At 39.5% G+C, this 25,301-nt stretch overlaps 1 protein-coding gene across 3 annotated transcripts in view; it reads right to left on the bottom strand.

The window, feature by feature from the left end:
- Positions 1–25,301, bottom strand: part of EFNB2 (ephrin B2) — a 56,256-nt gene that overhangs the window by 7,220 nt on the left and 23,735 nt on the right. For 2 of the 3 annotated variants that reach the window (XR_004644044.1, XM_034758185.1), the window contains exons 2-4: positions 22,274–22,557; positions 2,010–2,102; positions 1,147–1,260 (exon numbers count right to left, since the gene is read on the bottom strand). Coding sequence is in view for 2 of the 3 variants with exons in the window: in XM_034758185.1 (XP_034614076.1) it covers positions 1,147–1,260; positions 2,010–2,102; positions 22,274–22,557 (491 nt within the window). In the remaining variant the exon portion in view is untranslated. The remainder of the gene's footprint in view (positions 1–1,146; positions 1,261–2,009; positions 2,103–22,273; positions 22,558–25,301) is intronic. The other variant, XM_034758186.1, reaches the window with a different exon arrangement.

Genomic DNA, 25,301 nt, shown 5'->3' with positions numbered 1-25,301 from the left:
TTGGTATCATAGTCTTGCTACTTTCTCTTTCAGATACTAGTTTAAATTAAACCACCGACTGTGTCTACGTATTTTGCTTACTAATGAAACAAGGAAGCTGCAGGCAGCAGGGGAGGTAGGTAAAATGTTTCTGATGCAACTAGTTTTTATTATTTAAATTACATTTATTTAAAAAAAATATATATTTGGAAGGCAGAAAAAAGCTCTCACTCTGAACAGCCTGCTGAGTGCATGGCATCATCGCATTATCAGTTTGTCACAAGAATTCAATGAATTCTTACTTAGAAAGTTTAAAATAACTTCCCTCTCTTGATGCTCAGTTCCAGATGGAATAATGCTGTGGATGCTAAATTCTCGTAACTATCAACTCTGCCTACAATAACCTTAGCACAAAATTGCTGATGCCTGCTCGACAACTGCCAACTCAAAGATTCATTAGCAGGGTAGCAAATAATGTAGCCAGCGAAGACAGACTTGAAGCCATTGGTGAAACCCAGAGTCGACTGATAACCAGTTTAGCTTTGTAATATTCTAAATTTCCTATTTTTCACAGTGACCTTGTTTATTTATTTTTTGTTCACTTAAAGCATGAAAAGCAGTTTGAAGATATTGGTCTGAAAACTATGAGCTCCTCATATTAAAAAGATACATTTTTAAAAACCTTTTAAAATTTAGGATCAATCAGTCATTTGTAGACTTTATAAGATCAGATAAGAGATTAGAGCATTAATTATAGATGCGTTAAAATAAACCTTACAAATGGCTGTTGAGAACCATTTGATAATGTATCAGACGGGAAGAGAGAGATAGAAATATTCTCTCATCTGCCAGGGTACTAAACATAAGTCAGCACTTATCACTGTAAAGCTATTCAGAGAAACTACTACCCAAAAACTTTCCTGGAAATGAATGATTTTCTTAGATGTAATTTACTCCAACTGCAAAATGGGATAGGGGCAATATGTGCAATGGCCAAAATGTACAGCTTCTAGCTACCATCCACTGGTGCCGCAGAACACATTTTTGTTTGATCTCACTATGCAAATATTTGCTTTTAACAAATTCCAATGCTAAAATAATGATGTAAGGAATGGAAAAAATCCCTTAAAATGGCACTTCCCAAGACCAAAAAATCCCGATGTGTACCTGAATTATCCTTTACAAATGGACTCGTTGTGGAGCTTTTTCCATTGGTACCAGCTTCTTGTTCGGGACGTTTAGTTGGACCCGTATTACGGGGTGATCCAGCAGAATTGGGATCTGTACAAAAGAAAAATGATTGATTTCAATTTAGACAACTGAAGATAAGTATATCTTATAAGGCTGCTATATATCATGAGATAAGACTAGCTTTGAATAAAAGATTCTTTATGCAAAGGGCTACGAGATAGAAGAATATAATTTTCCTTTTAAAGCAAAATTGATTTTTTTCAGAGGTTTAGATTGTGAGGCCATCTGCAGAAACTATAGGGATTCCTGTAATTGGCTAGAAAAGCTTTGCAGATGACATTTCAGTTTAACTGAGCAAGTTGAGTGACTCCTAAACCAATTTCTAATTAGAAGAATAATTCTTTCTTTCTGCACAATAGGTTATCTATATATAAAGAGACAATGAACAAAAACCTCTTCTGTAGTTAGAATTCATAACAAAAAAAACTATAGAAACATTAGCTTCCCTCCTTTCATTTATTCCAAATAATTATGAACTGTGAAGTGGTGGGTTTGTTTTTAAAATACAAATAAAAATGACTGAAATGCATTATTACTGGCTGTCCTTCCCTTCTAGAGAGCTCTACAATAAAGAGATCTTATTACATTAGCGCTCCTCTTGTAGAAATCTGTCAGTAGCTTAGGTACAGAAAATAGGCTTTGCTCGCAAAATCTAAGGGAAGAATGACCAAACTAGACTCAGTTGGCACTCTGTTCTATGCTATTAAAAGAAGCCTGCACACTAAGTGGGGTACTGAGACTGATCAAAGTGATTTCATGAAACAGCAGATGGTCTTTACCTTGTCCAACTTTCATGAGGATCTTCATGGCTTTTGTCTGGCACACCCCTCCCTCCTGGTTATCCAGGCCCTCTAATGACCCATTTGATGTTGCTGATTAAAAGAAAAATAAAAAAAAGATTTCAGGAAATCAGTAGGCAAAGTGATGTGAATATGCATGCCTGAAAACAGGGAGTCCTTTAATCTACTGGAATCTGTTCTTGTTGCTCAGGTTGACCTAGGAAAAGCTGTGAAATGTTGAAAGCCAAAAGAATGAATACATCGGTAAGTCATACATTATATACAAACACTGGAATGAGTTATCAGGTTTCAAATTTACTCAGCCACCTTTTCTTCTATGCATAATTGACTGACTTTCTATTATGCCCCTGGATGAAATGGCATCACCTTCCAAATAAAGGTAATGGAGTCAGCTGAAAAAGAAGCCCTGCCAGGCTCAAAGCAGCAAAGTACTTAATTCACTTTTTTTTTTTTTAAAGCAACATCATAATAATCACCACAGTACACCTGCTTCCTCTGTGACAGATCTCCTGTTTAAGGAAATGTGCACATACAAAAGACAAGGTGAAATCCGAGATTCCACACTGATTGGAAATCAGTATTTTATTTTTTTTAATACAATCTTATTTTTCTTAGGGCTTTTAAAAACTGTTCTACTTTAACAGAAACCTTTCAGCTTCTACAAACAAATTAGTGTCTCCCCCATGTTTAAATTGTTCTTTCTTATCTGTATGCTTGCTTGAACTCCACATACCCACTTGCAGCCCACTGCTAGCTGGTATTACAATCTGATTTGTGTACGAAGCACAGCTCACTTCGGGAACTCATACAAATCAAGTCAGAGTCTACGTGATTTTACTCTATCACCAATATTCGGGGGGAGAGGGGGAGATCAGTTTTCTTCCATGCTACACTGATACTATACTGTATTGTATTCTTAGGACTACAATGTATTGCATCCTTTACTAGCCACATCCTTATAAGTATGCTCCTGACAGACAGTACTGCAGATTAACCAGATACATTAACAACAATGCAGTATTTAATAATGGGGGATGATTGTAAATCTACTTCATTTCATGATTTGTATGAGTGTTTTGTCCATTTCCCTTTATTTCCCAAAACACACACACAACTGATGCCAGACCACCTAATGCAAAAAAATAAATAACAGATACCAGTTGTATTACTTGTTGGGATTCCCATGGACTGCTTATATTAAACAGCACTTTTCTTCCTCTAGACTCAGTCGTTTCATCTGAGGACCTAATTCAGCAAGGGCCTCACACTGTCCAGCTCTTTGTTTTCAGTTCCCCTTCCCCTCCCCTTTCAGCTTCCTCTGGGATTTGCTTTTAATATAGCTTATGTGTATTTCCTACTTCCTTCACAGTGTCTTCCCAGTCCCATGTTAATATTTTTTCTGCTTTAATCTTCTCCTTGGCTATATACCCTTTACACTGAACCTACCTTCCTACCTTGTGATCCACTTCTTGTTTTACTTCTGCCTCTTTTGTGTATAACCTGTTTCCCCCCACCCCTATAAAATTTCCAACTTGTTACTCCTTTTCCTATACTTTCCTTTCCTTATATTTGGGCCCTCCCATTTTTTTCCCCCTCTACAACTAATCTTGTTTTCCCCTCCCTCACTGCACGCACAATCATCACAAACAAAGTTACTGAAACTTTCTAATCTTTGCTTTAAAAAAGTTTTGAAAATGAAAAAAATAAAACCCAACAACCCACACCACAATAAGTAATTTAAGATAAAAGCAGATCTGAAATGCGCCATTGCATTGCCAGACTCAGAAAATAATGGAGACATATAGTTTTGGGTTTTTTTGTTTTGTTTTCCAGAGGGAAAAAAAATCAATACTAAGAACTAGTTCTGGACATAAATCAAATGTGTCTTTGCTGAAAGTGTTTTTTATGACCTATTTGCCAATGTACAGGCACAAGGACAGGAAAAAAAGTAGTAAATAGAAATATCAAAACTGAGCATCAGCTGAGAGTACAGCTAATAAACACTGACTTTATTTTGTTTTTTTGTTTTTTGTTTTGTTTGTGAGTTTTGTTTTTTGTTTTTTATATCTAGGCTACAGAGATTCACAATCACTTTAAACTCCACATTCTCAGGTTTTAATTGAATAGAGTACAGCCCCTTCTCAATATCAGTACCCTTTAAAAATCTGTCTGATTTAACCTACACTGTCGGAGACCACAATAAAATTAGAAGACTTACAGTTTAACCTCAGTCTAATACAAGGAAAGTAAGATGGCAATAGGAATGCAAAACTATTACAAATCCCCGGTCTCCATCAAGATAGCCCAATATTACAACAAAGCTGATGTGTGCTTTTCAGAGTTCAAACTGCCTTGCTTGCTTACTAAAAGAATGCTTTCTTAGCTTTGATGCTGAATGAATGAATTTGCAGGAGTTTTCACTTTTTTTACTGTCCTTCAAGGGGTTTTCTGAAAGCTGATGTTATAGTTTAGGGGCGAGAACACCATATCCTGTGGAAGGAGGAGTATTCAGTGAAGTATATTCCAGAGGCAAAGCAGCTTCTCCCCTTAATTAAACTAACAATTAGTCAAGGCTGGAGGAGGACATTATTTGAAAAATTTCATTATGGCTGTCAAGATATCACCTCACATATCCCAGTGTGTGGGGAGGAAGACGGGGCAGTTTTAAACAGTTTTAAGATTCAAGAAGATGAAGGATTTTCACTGAGAGAGAAAAATAACATGGGATACCAGAGAAAACACTGTTTCCTGTCAAAAGCTTAGTATGCAGAAGTCAAACAAGGGAACAAGTGCAAAATATTCCTAGAACACTTGCAGCTGTCTTTGTATTTGATCTCTGAGTGAAAATTACATCTCCAGTGATCTAAACCTCCTCCATTACACACACACGCATACTTCAGGTGGGTAACCCTGTCCCTGGAGTTCTAATTACATTAATGTTGCATCCTGATTCCTAAGAATTTTTTAAAACAATTAATAAAGGTTTTTTCTGTGATATTATTAAAGGTAATGATCATGAAATCACAAAAATAATTAACTATATTTTGAAGTGCACTTGCTAATCTGAGATTTGTGTGTTTATAAAATATTGGACCAAAATCTTAAACTCTCCACTCAGTTTATTTAAAAAAAGAATGTGCATTTTCTATGCCTAGGCCTGATCTGCTTTAGGAGCATTTGCTCCAAATATTTTATCTGACAGTCTATTGTCATGCTAAGAAGAAAGTGCAATGAATGTTTAATTTATTAGGCTCTAATTAAATGATGCAGTATGCTTGAAGATGACCAGTTGTATCATTGTTCCTACCACTGTTATGCAATTGCAACAAATCTTGTAGAAAGTGTATCATGTAAGGTGTCAATGGAAAAGTTACGATCTGTCAAGTATGATTACGCTGGTTAAATCCATGTATCATCACTGTATCTGAAGTTATGAATATTGGCTCGGTATTTGTATCTCAGATGTTTTTGTTCTTGGGGTGACATCAACAAGGTAGGCTATGCCTTCACTAGCACTTTTGTCAGTAAAACTTAAGTCGCTCATAGGTTACACTGACAGAAGCACTGGTGTGGACATCGCTATGTCGGCGGGAGACACCCTTCCATTGACACTGCTACCGCCCCTAACTGGGGGGTGGTTTAATTATGTCGACGGAAGAGCTCTGTCCCACCAGCATAGAGCAGCTACACAGGAGATCTTACAGCGGCACAGCTGCATCGGTACAGCTGTGCAGCTGTAAGGTCTCTAGTGTAGACACAGCCATAGTTTACATTCAGTCTCACCAGCCCATTATGAATAAATGAATACAAGAACAAATGGATATAAACTGGCCATCAGGAAGTTTAGACTTGAAATTAGACGAAAGTTTCTAACCGTCAGAGGAGTAAAGTTCTGGAACAGTCTTTCAAGGGGAGCAGTGGGGGCAAAAGACATACCTGGCTTCAAGACTAAGCTTGTTAAGTTTATGGAGGGAATGGTATGATGCGCTAGCCCAATTTTGGCAATTAATTGATCTTTGATTATTAGCGGTAAATATGCCCAATGGCCTGTGATGGGATATTAGATGGGGTGGGATCTGAGTTACTACAGAGAATCCTTTCCTGGGTGTGTGGCTGGTGAGTCTTGCCCACATGCTCAGGGTTTAGCTGATCGCCATATTTGGGGTCAGGAAGGAATTTTCCTCCAGGGCAGATTGGCAGAGGCCCTGGGAGTTTTTTGCCTTCCTTTGCAGCGTGGGGCACGGGTCACTTGCTGCAGGATTCTCTGCACCTTGAAGTCTTTAAACCATGATTTGAAAACTTCAATAGCTCAGACATAGGTTAGGGGTTTATTACAGGAGTTGGTGGGTGAGATTCTGTGGCCTGCGTTGTGCAGGTCAGACTAGACGATCATGATGGTCCCTTCTGATCTTAAAGTCTATGACTCTAAGCTATTCAAGCTTGATAGGCCATTAAGAATACATTCTTCAGAAAGCTCTTTCTGAGGATGCCTCAGACAGCAAGGAGCCAATGGCCATCCCTGAGATTCAACAAAATATGTAAGGGCATGTGATGTGGACATGTGACCTCAGACTCCATCTTTGTCAGTAACTTTCCATACTCAGGGTCTGTGGGCTTTGATTGGGACAGTAAATTTCCATGCATGTGGCAGAGGTAGGGTTGCCAACTTTCTAATTACTAAAAACTGGACCTCCCTGGTCTGCCTCTTCCCCCTAAGGCCCCATCTGCTGCTGCATCTCTTCCCTTGAGACCCTGCCCCGCTTCGCTTCTTCCCCCAAGTCCCCACCACTGCTCCAACTCTTCCCTTGAGGCCCTGCCCCTGCTCTGCCTTTTCCTTCAAGGCCCTGCTCCACTCATTCCTCTCCCCTTCCCCCCATCACTCGCTGCTCTCCTCCCTCCCCCACCCCATCCTTGTCACTCAATCCTCTCCACCTCCCCACCACCCCGTTGGACTCCCTCTGCTCCGGAACTGGGACAGGAACTGCAGCCTGACACCTGCCTACCCACAAGATGCAGGTAGAAGGCAGCCCCGGTTGAGCAGGGGCTGGCACAGGTTGATGACCCGGTGCCTCCCCCCAATGGTAATCAGACTTTTGGTATCCAGTCAGTACATCTGACTGGACACTGACAAGTCCCCTTTTTTTACCAGACTTTCCAGTCAAAAACTGGACACCTACCAACCCTAGTCAGAGGATATAAAAGACATCTGAGACATCTCCATTGTCCCTCATTCCTGCTCCAATTCTCTGGACTGTGGATTTACAATTAAAAAGAAGTATACTGAACTATGGACTGAGGACCTTCCAATCTTTTGGAAGTTACCAGAGACACTTTTACAAGCCAGCAATCTATTTCATCATTGCTATGATCCTGATCTATGAACACTGAAAATCACTTTTATGTATATGATTCCTTAACCATTCAATAACTTTCTTCTTTTCTTTTGTTAATAAAATCTCTAGTCAGTTTACTAAGCATTGGCTGACAGCATGATATTTGGCTAACATCTGAGATTTATATTGACCTAAGGGGCATGTGTCTGATCCCTTGGGAGTGGTAGAACCTCATATATGGTGAACTGGGTTTTCAGTAACCTCTCACTATATTTAGATCTGTTTGTCTGAATGGGAACCAAGGACTGGAATGCTAAAAGGGGACTTAGTGTGGCTTCTGGTTAACCAGTGTGTTACTACAGAAGCACCTTTGTTACTGGTTTGGTGAATCTAATTATAGAATAAACCACCAGTTTTGGGGGATTGTCTGCCCAGTTTCTTGCAGTCCGTCCTGAGTGTGGCATTCTCAGTGTGGTCTATCCCAGGCAACCAGTCACATTTATCATCAGAAAAACTATATAATCCTGCAAAAAATTACATACTTAAACAAAGTTGCTCATAGGTGTGTTTTCAGGATTGAGCTCTACGTTTGTTATATCGTGTCAACAGCATCTTCCAGTAAACTGAAAATACGCACAACAGTACTAACTGGATAAAACAGCATTCATTACTCCTCCCTCCCCCCCCTTGGATGACACAGGTGCATCTGAGCTTCTGAAGTCCAGTCATGCGCCACTGAAGTCAATGGCAAAACTTCTGTTGACTACAGTCAGAAGCAGAATGAGGCAGTTGGTAAGCAAGAGCCTATACTCAACCTTTAAAGAAACAAACAGATGCCTAAATCTCTATGAATCCCAACTCTCCCTGTCCAAAGTTTAAGACTAACACGTTTTCAACAATAAACTGAAATTGATGTTTGATCACTATACTAGTGGCATGAGCCAGAATTACTTGAAGTTCATAGGAGTTGTCAGAGTGCAAGGAATACAGGGTTGGGCTCAAAGTGTTTTGTAGATTTGTGTCACTGGATTTTTAAGAAATGGCAGTTAAAGAGACCTGACTAATTCTTGCTTTTGGAACGTGAAATATGTCTATTCACTAATTGTAAAATACATTCTCAATATATCCCCTGATTTGACATGGGAGGTGATGAAATTATTCAGACCAAAGCATCCAGTTCTAGTTCTGCCTGCTGTGGTTTAAAATACATAAAAAGCCACTGGAAGTCATAAATCAGTGTTTGATCTTTCATATTTATTTGCTTTTAAAACTTCACAATCCCTGTTTATTGTGTGAAATGCATTAGCCATAAATGCAGAGGCAGGGAATCAGTGACTGAAACAGAATCAGCAGACAAGAATAGTTCCTGGCTATGATTTTTATACAGTCCCCATGGAGAGGAAGTAATATTACATTTTAATATGTCTTCATTTGATTGTTATTACTCGGCCTCCCAGGAGGCTAAGCCGCTCCATGGATCTTTGGCTGTTTTCAACCAATCAGGTTGGTAACTTTGCTCTAATCAGATGGAGAATTAAGCTTCTGGATTTGTGCCTCTATATAGCTTTTCATTCACAAAGAGATTAGAAATGAAGGCAAAGTCACAAAAATCAAGGCTCATTCACTTTTAAAGATATACAGTACAAAATTAAAAACTCCACCACCATTACTTCTAGGAAAATGCTACTACAACAAAGTCTTAGGCCTTTGTATCTGTCACAATTACCTTTATATCTGTCACAGTTACAAATACTTCCATGCTTTTTAAGCTACAAAATAGGCCACATTAGTGACATGTCCTTCGGCCTAAAAAAGTCTGTAACAATTTACTTCAAGGCTGGATTGTGACATGGACTACACCCACCCACCGAGGGAAGTAAAATCACACCCATTCCCAACATGCCAGCACCGCCTTCTCAGACCTTGTGTCTGGGCATGCAGAGATGAGCAAGCGCTCACGGCTGAGTGCCTGCTTCCTCCCTTTGAGAAGTTGGGTGGGGGAACGGGTGCAGCCTGGGCTCTGCACCACCTAGTGTGAGGAACAGCACAAAGGAACCATTGCAGACACAGAGGTTGTTGTAATTTGCTACTGGTGTAGGCCAGAGTAAGGGCCAAGCTGGGAAGGAATTGTGACTTAGAAGGGTCTATTTGAGATACAAAGCCTCCGAGGGATACTCCTGGGGTAGTGAGTTCTGTGTGCCACCTCTTGCTCAGAACTGTACCTTAAGTCACTATCTAGGCCTTTGAAATTTGGGTTCTTACCATTACAGTTAAATAAAATCAAAACCCTAAAAATCTCTTATCCAGCTTTCACCCAATGCTATTCTTGAAGATAGAAAAAGGAACAGAAAAACCCAAGAGCAGCAATAAAAAAAAGCCAACTGTAGATCCAACAGTAATAAGAAGTTATTCTTATTGAAAAGGTATACTTGATCTAATATGTGCTCACAGGATCACTAAGTACATGGCTTTTTTTAATAAAAGAAAATTCCTTTGCCACAGCATCCTGTATGTGTACTCTAGCTGCTTTCATTCACTTTTGGTCTTTTTAAAGACTTTTGTCAGCAAAGCACCAAATACATAATTCTTTCCCATAAATTATGTACATTTACGAGACAGGTTTAAGAACACCAAGAACCACATACCAAAATAAGCACAAATCAAGAAAGTTGTTTCTAGAACAGCCAGGATGATGGACAAGGCAGCTGAGGAGATATAAAGAGTATTTTAATTAAACAGATTATTTAATGCCAGATCTTCATGAGTCTGGAACAACTAAAGAAACTCATTCAGATCAGTTAACCAAAGAATGGGTAAGTCAGCAGGCACGCTGCTTGATGGGCTGTAAGAAATTTTACAGTGGGGATAAAATCTGTTTATTTTAATTACCTACAGATTGCTGATAGTTTACTTTTGCTTGTAGTTACAATGATCATCAGATTAATATTAACACACATTTTTAAAAAATCTACTGACTCTAAGCTTTGTTTAAACAAGGAATCAGCTTCCAAACTGTATCCATAAAAGGTACCAAAGTTAGGCCCTGACACTGGAAATACTGACACCCACTCATAATTTTAAGCATATGAGTAGCCCCACTGAGTCAAGTTAGCACATATGTATATACCTGCAGGTTGGGGAATAAATTACATGCCAATTTTGCAACCCTTATTCACAACCCTTAGTCAGTGAATAATGCCACTTATTCCAATGGCATATGCTATTACACAACTTGAGTAAGGGTGGCAGACTTGGACCCTTTATTATTATTATTACTATTAAACTTACATCTTTCCTTTTAAGGGAAGTGGCATTCAATGAGGCTGAGCCCGATGCTGCTTGTGAGCTCTACATTTATTTGCTTCCTCCTGTCAATCTTGAAGAGAAAGGCAGTATCACTTTCATCTCCAGACTAGTGGATACCATGGGTGAAGTGCAGTAACCACGTGAAAGCCCAAAAGATTCAGAACTACATCTTGATCTCATGAGCAGGCATTTCAGGGGCCACACTTGTCTTTGTAAAACACAGGCTCCACCTGTCATTGTCCACAGCAATGCAACAGAGAATGACAAGACTACAAGTACCTACCCATGCTCAGCCCAAAATATCTGTTCTTTCTTATGAAGTTCAAATAGTGATGTCAGTAATGCATGATCTTGGTCACATTTAAGTTAATGGCAAAACCCCCTTTGACTACAGCTGAAGCAGGATCAGACCTAAATTGCTTCCCTTCCTATTTACGGATATTGGACAAATGTATGAGGTGATATGGAGTAATTTGCTTGTGTCCTCCATAATCACTACCTCCTCCTCCCCACCAAAAACTATTATTGTTTCAAGTGTCTTAAAATGAGTTGTAAAGGTTCAGAGCCAATTAAAGAGAACAGCCCTCAAGGCTTTATTGCTAAAAAATATTATTTATACTTCTAAGATCTTTCATTAGAGTTAATTTTTTTCCAACACTATTTCCGTTAAATGGTTCTCATGAAGAACACTCTAGGAAATGTTGTCTTTTTGCCATAGTGATCCAGCTACGCATGTCTACCACACACATGGTTTCCTACAGTTTATACAAACAAATTATGTTTATGTGAGTGGTGAACTAAACTGTATAGCAGATGTAAACCTGCTAATTAAAATGTATTCACTTTATAACTTGTTTCTAAAGCAGATTACTGGATAGTTAACTTCATCAGACAGGAACAGATATTTTACACAGTTTGCCCTTCTTTCTGCTGGCAAAAACTCCACATGGATAGAAAGAAATGCCTCCTTACTGCCACAATGAGCTTTGCTTAACAGTTCAGCTGAACAGAACTAATAGAATTAGTTAGCATTCAGGTTACATTGATTGTCCCTAATGACAAACAGGCTGGCTAGAAACAAGACCATGAGCTTTAATATTATACAGGAAAATATTTTCTATAGCACGCAAACTCAACAGCTTCCTCTTCGATATGTATCTGTCTTTAAAATCTCTCTGGTTTATGACTGAAGCCCTTGGATGAGAAAAGGTTATAGTAAAATGTTTATATTAAATAAACAAAAAACAAAATAAAAAGCCCACTCTTGCTCATTCTACTGTCACTAATTGCATGCAATGATATTAATGACCCAGTAATTGCTATACGAGTGGCAGTGAAGTGGAAAACATCATTTTGAGGCAGAGTTCATCTCTAGGTGGTGGGACTTCACCAGTGATTGAGTTAATGCCTAGTGACAGTTTAGAATATAACACTACAGATGAGAAAATGTGCCACTCTCATGCTTATAATAGTTTAGATGGACATGACGTTATTTGCTTTGACCGTGTAGAGTCCAGCAGTAACCCCAATAAAGTGACACAGTTAGAGTTTGCCCTACAGATGAACCTCATTCCTTTCAGGGGAGATGCTCTATACTATAACAATCTAGAGCAATTTTCCACATGTTTGCTTCAATAAAAGAATACCTTCATCTCCTGCTTTTACATCATGCACAACAAAAGCACGCTTTATTGCAAAACACAAAAAGCTATTTACATCATCTAACTATCCTTCAGCAACACACAGTTTGGCACCTTAGTACTTAGATCAATTATGATACTATTGAATGGCTTTGCACTTGGCAAAGCTAATCAGAAGTTAAGAACCGTTGTGATTGTTGTATGTATGTGTCTGTGTCTAGAACTATAAACCATCATCGTACAGATCAGGGTCCAAGTTTTCAAACTTGGGCCTGGTCTAGACTGGGGGGGAGGGGCGATGTAAGATACGCAACTTCAGCTACAGGAATAGCGTAGCTGAAGTCGACGTATCTTATTTCGACTTACCTCCCGTCCTCACGGCGCGGAATCGACGGCCGCGCCTCCCCCGTCGACTCGGCTTCCGCCGCTCGCTCTGGTTGAGTTCTGGAGTCGACGGGAGCGCGTTCGGAGATCGATATATCGCATCTAGACGAGATGCAATATATCGATCCCCGATAGATAGATAGATCGCTACCCGCCGATCCGGCGGGTAGTCTGGACATACCCTTGGGTGTAGCACTTAAATCAAAGTGGCCTGACCTTTAAAGGTCCTGCGTGCCTGTTATTCTCATTAACTTCAGCAGGAACTGTGGATTCTCAGCCCTTCTGGAGATCAGACCATTTTTACTTAATTAGGCTATGTCTACACTACGGACCTTACAGTGGCACATCTATATCACTACAGCTGCACTGCTGTAAGGTCTCCCGTGTAGCTGCTCGATGCCGACAGGAGGGAGCTCTCCCACCGGCATAATTAAACCACCCCCAATGAGCGGCGGGTAGCTATGTCAGTGGGGGAGTGTCTCCTGCCAATATAGTGCTGTCCACATCAGCGCTTTTGTCTGCGAAACTTATGTTGGTCAGGATTGTGTTTTTTTTTCACACCCTGACCAACAAAATTTTTATCGACAAAGGTTCTAAAGTACACAAACCCTTAGGAGTCAAACTATGGATTTAAGCATCAACTGCCTAATTCTGAACACCCAAGTTTGAAAATTTTGACATATACCTATGACTGGATAGGAGGATAGATATTTTAAATAAAAAATATGTTAGTCCAATTTTAAAGCAACAGTTATTCCTAAAAAAATAATTTTCAATTCATCTTTGAACTTCATTTGTTCTAAGGTCAGAAATCAGTTAGAGTCTGGCCCTGGTCCTGCAATTAGAGCTACTGGGGCAGATGCCAGCACCCATGTAGATCTCCACTCAAGTCAATGGGGTTTCAATGGGTCTGCACCAATGGGTCTGATTGCTGGATTGTGGCCTACAAATGCATTTGCATGCTAACACAAAATATTTGAAAATCAATTACTTTTCAACTTACCTGCCAGGACCTGAGTTCAGAGCTTTTTATTTTCTCTGCAGCAGTTCAAACATCACAAGCATATAAAGATGAGTATTTTCCTGCACTTTAGTTGCTTATGGTGTCATCAACTAGTGCATCAGAAACAGATTAGCCTATTAGCAATTAAAGCTCTAACCATGTTTTTAAAACAGTTTTTGCAAGTAGGATTCTAGTATAATTTCCGAGAACACTGTGAAGAAGGAACTACTGAACCACTCCAAAGAACCCCTGTTATAGACTACCTAAGGCCAAATTCCGCTCATCTTACTCACATTAGTATTTGTATTGATTTCTTTTGGACTGAAAGCAGAAACTAAGGTGTGGCCCTTGTTTATAGCAGAGCTGGTCAGAAATCAAAACATTGATCATTTTTTCATCAAAATTTCCAATGTTGACTAAAACCAGAGATGGAATTTTGCAACCAATTTCACTCAAATTTCACCCTGTTTTTCAGCCAATTCTATTCGATAATACATTTTGTCTAGTGCAGTTCTCAGACAAAAAATTCTACACTAGCCAGGGAAAGTATATTCTGGAAAAATGCATTTCTGACCCCAGGCTGGGAAGGGTCTAAGTAAGGAGGGAAATGATTTTTGATAGTTATGTTAATATATTATTTATTTTTTAGATTCATAAACATTTCTGTAGATGCCTATGCAATTCTCTGGGCTCCCGTTCCATTAATTATAAATACATACTATGCAATAAAAATAATATAATACAAACAACAGTACAATATATAAGACCGCTCATCCCACTTGATAGATAAATATGCATCAACAGAAATACAGAATAAATGTAAGTGTGTTTCTTGTTTTAGGTTAATAAATATACTGGATCTTAATTAAGGGACCTACTCTTTCACCTTGCGAGACAAGTTAAGTCCCATTGATTTAGTGAGAGTTACTCAGATCCTGCAGCATGAGAATAAACCCTAAGGCCCTGATCCTGCGAAGACTTACGCATATGCTTAATTTTACACTTGAGTAATCCTACCGAAGTCGATGGAACTACTCATGCACCTAAAGCTAAGCATGTACATAAGTCTTGGCAGGATCTGGGCTTAAGTTATTTTTTTTTTAAAGCATTTCAATTCTCTCTTAATGCTAATCTGCATGATGAATAAATAAAGACTCCTTAGCAAGGAAATTGTTTTCCTTCGTGCGTATACTACATCTCCAGTATTGTTAAATCATTTATAAAGCTAAGTGAACTAAAAAAAAATTGCTATAAATAAATAGTGGCTGAAAATACTAAACTGTATCCTATGAAATATTAAAAGCAGTTTCATTTTGAGCAATTCTTAAATAATTCTTTCTTCACTTCTAAGCAATCATTCTTCATTTCCTGTCTGCTTACATATCCACTTTGCATATAATTTTTTTTTCTCACCGGCTCCCATCCTACTAACAATCAGAGCAATCTTGTTCTTTCATTTACTGCCCTTGGGAACAGAGAAGTGGTACTTACAGATTTCCTGCTGTAGTACCTCTGTCTAGCTTTAAATGAGATAAACTGTCAGTATTGCCTAGGTAATGGAACTGAATATGAACAAAGACCATCAATCTAAAATAATCTTATTCTCTTACAGACCCTGTGTGGTCTGGGACAAAAATCCCAATGGACTGTGACTACATTAGTCCTTCAGGTCTTAGACACTGTCAAGATTTTGAAGCTGTACAGGCACTGATTTTTTCTCTCTCTCCAATATTATTATTTGTATGAATTGTATTTAGATTTAGTTCAACAAGAGTTAAGAGTGTTGTTGATATATCCCTTAGAAAACTCTAAACAAACTCAAAGACTGACCTTTGGATATCATTTTACACTAAGAAGAGTTGGAGGTAAATCATTTAATTGTCTGAGGAAGAGAAGTAGGACGAGGAAGGAAGAGAGAATGTACTTCATGTATAGCCAGAGTCAAGGTGGCTTTTAATACATGGGCTTTGCCTCCTGGAAAAAATACAAATTAGATTAAATTGCTACAAATGTATGATCTGCAATAAAATTATGAATGACTTTGTATAATGGGAGAAGGAGTGAAAGTCTATCGGTTTTGTGCAGCTTTGTGCCATTTAAACTAAAAACATTTAATAATGACATCTGTGCTAGTTTCTTTTTGGTATTCGAAAGTGCTCTTGTGAGCTCTTTTGCAGGTTCCAAGTATTACAGACTGAGAACGCTGTGTAAGAGGCATTAGAATCTTCAGCCACTCTGACTAGCTGAGGATTAAAAATTGTTTTGTCAGAATACAAAAATAAAATCAAATGTTCATGTAAATCTGCCTGATCGTGCAAAAAGATTTACTCCTTCCAAGCAGGCCATATTTCAGGACACAATCTGTACAGTCTTTTTATGTGTTTTTTCTTTGACAGTTATTGCCTTTTAATTGTAACAGAATGACAAACTGATAGCATAAAAGCCTTATGGTTTTATTAAAAATCCACTTAATGCTAAAGATTCAGAATGAATGTTTAGATCTTAAAAGCCACCCCGCTATTAAAAGACTTCTCTGAGCGCTAGTTCTGCTAGCCAGTCCAACCTTTTAGATCAGTGCAGGATTAAAGATTTTTTAACAATTTAAGCCAGAGGCCAATTACATAAATGGGTCACTTGAAAAAGTTGACAAAAAACATTTAAGGAAAGCCGCATATTCCACTTTGCTAGTGTCAAAGCAAATGATCATCTAACAGTAAACGGAGCTAATGAGGTCGGCGGCAGACCTGGGGGTTCAGTGGAACCTTTCCTAGGGGCATTCTGCAGTCACTCCTTGGGTCTCAAGCATTCTCTATTGAGGAATAAAATTTATTTTTCAAATTTCTAAAATGCAGTGATTACATTGAATATGGCAATTTAGTGCTTCATAGTCAGTTTCTTAAAGACTTTGGACCATATCATTCCCTTTGCTTTATGCCACAGAACGGAGGAAAGCAACAGAAAACGTGCTCCCTTCGCTACAATTCTACTATGTGAGTTGTGGTGATCTGAACAAAAATGACACTGGCTCTTTCTCCAACTCCATGGAAGCCCCTCCAAGCTAAATCAGTGCATTTGGGGCTCTGCAGATTCTGGGGCTGAAGACATGGCTGGCCTGAAAGGGGACAGAGCCAGAGAAAAGTCACTATATAAAATCATAATCCTCCTGAAGTTAATGGGAGCTTTGTCATTGACTTCAGTTGGGCCAGGATTTCCCCTAGTGCAGTGGTGACCCCTTTCACACAGCAAGCTCTGAGTGAAACCCTCCCGCCCTTATAAATTAAAAATTAAAAACACTTTTTAATATATTTAACATCATTATAAATGCTGGAGGCAAAGCAGGGTTTGAGGTAGAGGCTGATAGCTCACGACCCCCCATGTAATAACCTCGCAACCCCCTGAGGGGTCCCAACCCCCAGTTTGAGAACCCCTACCCTAGTGGTTTTGGCATCAATTCCTTTAAACTCATAATAACTTCCTTAACTAAGATGATTTTGTATTTTATTTTATGTAATTTTGCTCCACCTTAAAAAATCTCCCCTTCCACCTAGGGAAGGTTGGGCTGGAGGTACTGGGCCTCTGCATGAAGACCCAGCCTTTTGTGAATATCCTAATATCACAGAGCTTTCCTGTGCATACTGGGATATACAAGGAGTAGAGGGTCACACCTCCTGCCTACAAAGAGTAGCAAACACATGATGAGATGGTTTAGTGGAAACTCCACAGCCTCAAATCTGCGGTTTTCTGCCTATCTTTGTCCTTCTCATGGATATTTACATTGAAGGGAACGATTTATCTCCATGCATTTAATTATAGATTTCCTTAGGGAATTAGGGTATGCTAGTTAAATAACTGTATATTTTAGGGTAATCTAATGTGAATGCATCTCAGATCTCAACTACATTTGACCTCACCCAGCTCTGTTGGAAAGAAATCAGATAATACAGAAATAGATCTACTACAGTAGAACCTCAGAGTTACAAATATCTTGGGAATGGAGGTTATTCGTAACTCTGAAATGTTTGTAACTCTGAACAAAACATTACGGTTGCTCTTTCAAAAAGTTACAACTCAACATTGATTTAATATAGCTTTGAAACTTTACTATGCAGAAGAAAAATGCTGTTTTCCCTTTTTTTTTAGTAGTTTATGTTTAACACAGTACTGTGTTCGCTTTTTTTTTTTTTGGTCTCTGATGCTGTCTGATTGCATACTTCTGGTTTCAAAAAAGGTGTGTTGACTGTTCAGTTTGTAACTCTGGTGTTCATAACGCAGAGGTTCTACTGTAATTTCCAAGGAACCAAAAATTGATGATAGCAATGTAAGGAAAAGTAAGGACATTATTCTACTGCAGTTTATTCATTTTCACAATATTTTGCAACATCATCTTTCCAGTACTGCCATTAGCAGCATTAACTCTTCAGACCAGATTCTGATGCTCTTACTTACACTGAGTTGTACCTAACTCTATCAGTAAGTCCCACAGAAATGCACTGGATTAATTGCAGGTTAATGTACAACTCAATGTGAGAATGGCTAGCTTCCAATACCCTTTCTTTTCTAATGCATTTTAAAGAATCCTTTTGTTTGTGAGGTCATTTTTTTTACATATAATTATTTAATGGAGAAAAACTGCGTCCCTACCTTTATATAGGGCTTGTCTACATGGTACTTTAGTCCAAACCAGAGGATGCAAATGCTAGTGCGCACTAGCGTGTTGCAAAGTAATTGACCTGTATGGACCTTGGTGGCATGCACTAGAAGTTTCCTAGTGCACATTAATGTAATCCAATTTCAAATAGCACTACATTAATGCATATTAGGGCACTTTGTGTGTGTACTAGCAGGATCCACACAGACCCCTGACATGCTAGTGTGCACTAGAATTTACACCCTTCTGGTGCAGACTAAAGCATCGTGTGGACAAGTCCATAGTCAGACTTTTGGGGGGTACTGTGGGTATGAAGATCTCTCTCTTATATTTCCATTACCAAAATGTCTAAGTGCCATGGGAAAAAATGGATTTAACTTCACCTTTCCCTTATGGCACATGGTACAATGGTGTTTCGCTACCCACTTCACTATTAGCAGTGCCATCATCATCATTGCCAGGATCCTATTTTATGGATCAAGCCACAGTCAATTCTCAAGAGAGGCTGTGCTCCATAAACCTCCCTCCCAAGATCATGATTCCCATGATTCATCTGGTCACACTTAGTCTAGAGAATGCTAGAGTCTTACAGTGCTTCCAAACCAGACAATGTCAGATGGGAACATACTGTCAAAAATGCAATGCAAAAAACACACACAGAAGGGGAAATATTACAACAAAATATTTGAGTCTCTCATACAATAGATAACTCAATGCATTCTTCCAGAGGAACTGAGCACCTGTTAAGCTGAAGATTCAGGAATCTGGAGTTTATGCAAATAATTTGTATCCTAATTTGCATATATAATAAATATGCATTGTGTTATTTACATAATTGGCAGCAAATATCTTGATTACCAGTACTTACTTCTGACAGGGCTATATCAGGGAATAAGCTTTATGGACTTGGGAATTTCTGAGCTCTTAGCTGGCTCTGGCATATCTCTGGGCTGGTGTTTAAGTAACTGGCTTCTTTTTGAGGCACTGTCCCTGGCTGTTCCTTGTCCTAGCCCAGGAAGGGGCTGTGGTTGGGCTACTTGCCCTGATCTGGAGGGGATCTGGCTGCTTCCTACCATCAGCTAGTCATTCTCTGCCTTGCCGGCTATCCCTAATTGGATAGCCCTTATCTTTTGCAAACTAACTGGGATGGGAAGTGGGCTCTGCCTGCTATTCCCTAGTTATGGTCCAGCATTGCTCTAGCCCTAAATCTAGGTCTCCGGCCATGGGTAGGTTGGAGGACTATGTTCTACAACATCTCTGTGGTGAGAGTCCTCCAAGCTGGCTCTCTGTGGTTAGAGGCCTGGAATACTCTAATTATAGCTCCCACTTGGAGCAGCCCTGACTGTAACAGCCTAGAGCATCTCTCTTCAAGTTTCTGGCCAGGGGGAACTTCTTGGACAGAGTGGGCCTGAATAGGGCAGGCTAAGGGAGGGGTAAGCCATGGGGCAGAAAGGCCAAGTCCTTGCTCCTGCCCAGCTGACCATGCCCTTTCTAATCTCTGCCTTTGCCCTCAGCAGCGAGGCTAGCTTGGTGCAGCAGTACTAACTCGCACCATATGTGGTATTTTGCTCAGCTCCCATGGGCATGTGAGAATATGTGAGAATTTCAGCTTTCAGAAAAGAAGCCCTCATGATTGTGGGAAAAAGGCTTGAAAACATGAACCCTGAAGCCTCAAAAAATAGAAGTCCAAGAAAAAAAAGCATTTATTATTTTCAAAATCTGATGATTTAAGCAATTTTGGGGTCTTGTGATTTCCAAACATTTGGGATTGGCAATACTGTTGGGGGCAACATAGTCACTGATTCCCGCATTCTTAGCCAGTTATCACCTTCCCTCCAAGGAGTGCAGAAGCTGTGGAGCAGAAGTTAACACTGCTCCAAGTAGCATTAATGAAAGCAGCATTGTACAGCCAAATTCCAAAGGATTTTCCTAGCTCTGCTCCCCTGGGTTCACTCATCTGATGAATATTAGACCTGACTCTGGTTTTGCTTAACTGATGTAAATCAGGAGGAGTGCTAACAAACTCAGTGGAGTTACCCTGGTGTAAAACTGGCACAACTAAAATTTGACTCAGGCCCACTGCCTACCTCTGAACCACAGAAAAGAAGGGAGTTTCAGCTCCACGATACCTGATTTTCAGAGCTACTGAATGCTCACAGGCCCATTGCTTCAGCTGCAGGCAGTGGGTGCTCAGCACTTCTGAAAATCAGACCCATGGGCCCAGATCCTCAAAGATATTTAATTGCCTAACTAGTTAGGTGACTAGATATATTTGAGAATCTGGGCCATGGTGCTTAAGAGCACTGCCAGCATAATACCAGGTAGGCCTTTTGTTGATATCACAATAAGCAGTAAGTGTGGCAGACCATATTGTTAGGCAGTAAGATATTATTGAAAATCTAGTATGGTTTCTGAGGAATAAGGCAGCAGGTCAAGCGACTTCTACCAACCAAAGAATGCAATAATCCTCCAGGAAAGGCAATATCTATTATGTCTTATTGTTATAATGAAATAATTACAGAAAAATAAAGAAAATGAGTCATACTCATGGATTTACCCAGAGAATTGTTGACTCACATATGACAGACCTGACAGCCTATCAGAAGGTTTCATTTGTGCCCATAATTCTCGAGTTATAATGGTGACGTTTATTCCATTACATCTGGTCTACTGTGGACTTTTTCCTAAACTAGCATTAAATAACTGAAATATTTCACCCTTAAAGCCAGCTATTTGTGTATAAATGGACATGTTTATGTTCCACATTTTCATTAGGATTACATGCAACTGTCACAGCATCTGATCCTGCCGTCCTTACACAGGCAAAGTTCAGTGGGCACTTCGCCTGAGTTAAAGACTACAGCATCAGGCTCTTTTGCACCTACTTTAGTAGACTGGTGGGTTTTCTTTTTCTAGACAGAGCTTGACACCATCAACAAACTGCATTTTAAAACTCCCACATTTGTCATTTAATCAATTCTGTGATTATTTCACATCTTAATTACACTGACTGGTTACATATTTCCCAGTGATTTATTACATATTTTTAAGTATAATGAAATTACTAGAAACAGTCCATATGAATATGTATGTAATAGAGGAGCATGTACCCACTTTATTTTTATTATTTGTTTCCCTTTAACACTCAATTTCCTTGTTTTTGTGTATGTTTTTTAAATGATCTATGTTTATTACAAATTTAAAAAATATCAAGAGCAGCTTCTTTCAGGGGCTCAGTTTTCAAAGATAAACACACAAAGAAAAAGATGGGAAGAACCAAGGTCCACCAATGTGCAACCTACCTGTAATTGCAGGAAATGGACTTTCTGGAGTATGCCCAACTCCTACTAGCAGATGATCTCTGCTCAGTTCTCCAGAGAAAGATGGAATGCCTGCAAGGCTTTGAATGAGATACTTTGACCTTAATGTTAGAGGGCCAAATCCTTGGCTGGTGTAAATTGGCACAGTGCCTCTGAAGTCGAGGGAACTATGTCATTGTACACTCACTGAGGGTCTAGGTCATAATCTTTAATAAGATTTGGCTGAGGCCAGGTTTGGATACCTTAACTCACAATTGGTAGAATATTACCTTGCAAGAAGCCCCACTGACTTCAGTGGGACTCCTCATGTTGTAATGTACTATGTGAGCAAGGATATAGCCATTTGGCGCTTAGTAAGTACCCAAAGCTATTATGAGAAGCCCTTATAAGCATAATTGTATGATCTATAGTGACTGTATACAAGCCTGAAAAAGAGATAGGGCAGGCCCTACAGATGCAGCAGGGGATGTTAGGTATGTTGTTGAAAACAAGTTGCCAAGAAAATATTTTAAAAGAAAAAACAATACAAACCCAGGCAACTTCTTTACTTGCATACAATGTACATACATAACAAAGAAAAAGAATAAACAAATGCCAACTTGTACTTACATATAATGTAATAATCTTTTTTCTTCTCAAATTCCAGGCCCCAGAGGTTAGGGCTGAACTCTTGAAACTTGATGGTAAATTTAACATCTTGATCTGGCTTGGCACAGTTGAGTAGAGGTGTGTTGCCCTTTTTAATAGTACAGCTATCTGCTTGGTCTTTATCAACCATGTAGACCTTATAATACTCATACTGGCCAACAGTTTTAGAGTCCACCTTTGGGCATATAATATCCAGTTTGTCTCCTATTTGTGGGTATAGTACCAGTCCTTGTCCAGGAAGGAATCTAAAAGAACGAGGAGAAAAGGGGAAACGTGAGACATTTGATAAAGACTGATTCAGACAAATGGCATGTGAAATGAGCAGACAGGAATACACCATTTCCAAACCATACATGATACAGCTGAACGAAGCAGCTGTTGATAGCTTGTGCCTGACAACTTAAAATCAACAAGGTATGAATTTAGTTCTTGAAAATTAGAGCCAGAGTATGTCTTATAAGCACTATCCCACTTTTGGGGTCTTCGGAAGGCTTTGTGTCCCAGGCTAGCACAATGTTTACCAAAGCTTCCTTCCACAGATAGCCAACTCCAAGCCAGTGCAGTAAGGGCAGGGTCATGACACCTTCTCTCCTTCCTGTTTTAGGTGACTAGCGTCTCTAGCCTCACACAGCCTTGCATTTATTTTGTTTGATTTCTGCGTGGGAGACCAAAGGGGCGAGAGATTTATTGCACCTCCTGTTTCAGAGCACGGCACAATTTAGGCCTTAGTATTTACGAACATATCAGTTACTATTATGTGTATCGCACAGCACCCAGGAGCCCAGTCACGGACTAGGAGTTCATTGTGCAAGGTGCTGTACAAACACAGAACAAAAAGGTATTCTGTGCTCCAAAGAGCTTACATTCTACTGCCAACGTACAGTAATGTGACCAGCTTTAATGATCTCCTCTTCTCCCTTTTGCTGCCAAATCCCATCGAGAACAAGGTTGTGGTCTTTGTAACTTCAAAAAGGCTTTATTTCTTGTATTGCAATCCAAACCTCCACTATTTCTCTAGCAGTCCTTTGGAAACTCTGACACAGATTTCATAATTCTTAGTGAATCACAAGTGTGCAAGCATTTTGTTTCCATCCCGCTATTATATATTTGCTGTTAGAGTTAATTAACAGGCAAGCTTCATCAAGAACATGTTGAGTTACTTATCATAATTAGTCACTCATCGATCAAACAACAGGACTTATTTTAAATTGTGCTTTAAAATAAATGTTTTACAAACCCATAAAGGAAAACTAAAAATAATTAATTGCAATATTGATTCAGCCACAAAACAAAAAGCCCTATTCTTGCAAGGACAAAAGCCATTGCACTTTTCTGCTAATCTTTTTTCTTAAGATGTATTTGGTCCAATTAATGCCTCGAAGCAAGTCTTTAGAGCTGGAGCTACTGATACAATATCCCCTAATGCCTACAGCTAAAAGCCTCTCTCTTCCTGTTTTCTCCTACCTGCCAGCCATATTGCTGCAAAGATCTTCCTTAATGGAGAACTGCTCCGAAAAACTGAAACAATGGCTTCCTAATGAACATCTTTCTTCAAGTGCTAACACTAAACAACACACTTAGAAAACCCAGCTCATTCGTAGGCAGTCATCCTGCAGGCTCATTAAAACATCAGAGATGGAGAACAAAGCTGTAAGCCTAAAGTACCCCCATCCTTTACGTAACAAAAGGAGCCCACCAGCTATAGCATTATTAATAGATCAGAAGTCACTAACTCAAAAACAGCAATGAGGCGCCCCCAGTTTCTGGTCTGTAAATTGCGATTGCTTGGTCCTGCACAACGTGAGTTTAGGATTTATGATTTGTACTAATGAATGGGATTATTTCACTCACAAAGCCTTTGGAAGAATTATATTTGTTGTGAAGCAGCAGGTAGCAGGAGAAAGGCAATTGTAATTACAAATGCATTAAAAAAAACAAGACAGTGTTATGGCAAGAAAAGTGCATGTTGCTATAATTCACTGGGTCCCTCTCACTCGTGCTATTTAATTTCTGTGTTACAAATATTGGGCTCGGCCATGCCTATTGGGCACAGGCCTACACTGGGGCCAGCGTGAAGCTGCACTGCCTCCCAGAGCTCATAGGCATGCAAGAGGACTGCATCCAGTGCTGCATCCCCCAAAGGGGCTGCATATGCTCTCTCCATGGCAGAGATGGCCAGAATGGAGAAGCCCCACCCCTTGCTTTCTTCTCCCTGTCGCCTTTGGAGAGGCCAGCACCTACAGGGGCACAAGCAGAGTAGCAGGGAGTGGCCAAACCTGCACAGGAGCATAAGGAGTGTTGGGCCAGGAGAAGAATTTACTGTACTTCTTTCCCATATACCAGCAGAGGGGCTGGCCACAATCCTGGGGCAGAGGGAAGGTTACTTGGGCTCCTCACCACTGTGTGCCAGGACAAAGGCCAGCGGATGTTTGGTCCCAGGCCTGCAAACATTTACTCCTGTATTTCCATTGCAGATGATGGAAATACTTCATGCAATTCGCAGAAGCATTTGCAGAACTGGGCCCTTTCTTTTAAGAAACCAGCTTACATTTGCATGTAACATGGACATAAATCTTGCATTAATTGGGTTAAAACATGTACCTGCTTACCATCAATCTTGCCAATATCATTTAGAAGCCTTTCTGAAAAATAACAAAAAGGACCTTTTGAAGCTGATCTAAATTTGGGGGGCAACGGGTCAATAGGGATGAGTGAAGTGAATGGAAGTTTGGAGTGCAAAAGGAATGCAGGCTAGGGCCCAAAGTCAGTATGGGAGAACTGTTTTCAATTAGAAACAGACATATAGTGGGAAACATGCTTTCGGTTGTTGTTCTTGTTTGGGGTTTTTTAAGGAAATAAATAAATGCAAAAGAATAGAAAAATGGACGGGGAAATAAAAGGTTAAAAAGCTTTAAAAGCCACTTAAAAGCCAGGAATCAGAATATAAAGGGTAAAGGACAAAATAGTCACATTTTACGAAGGGTGGCCA

The sequence above is a fragment of the Trachemys scripta genome, chromosome 1, assembly GCF_013100865.1.
Source record: "Trachemys scripta elegans isolate TJP31775 chromosome 1, CAS_Tse_1.0, whole genome shotgun sequence".
Lineage (NCBI taxonomy): Eukaryota > Metazoa > Chordata > Testudines > Emydidae > Trachemys > Trachemys scripta.
This window is presented reverse-complemented; position numbering and strand designations above follow the sequence as displayed.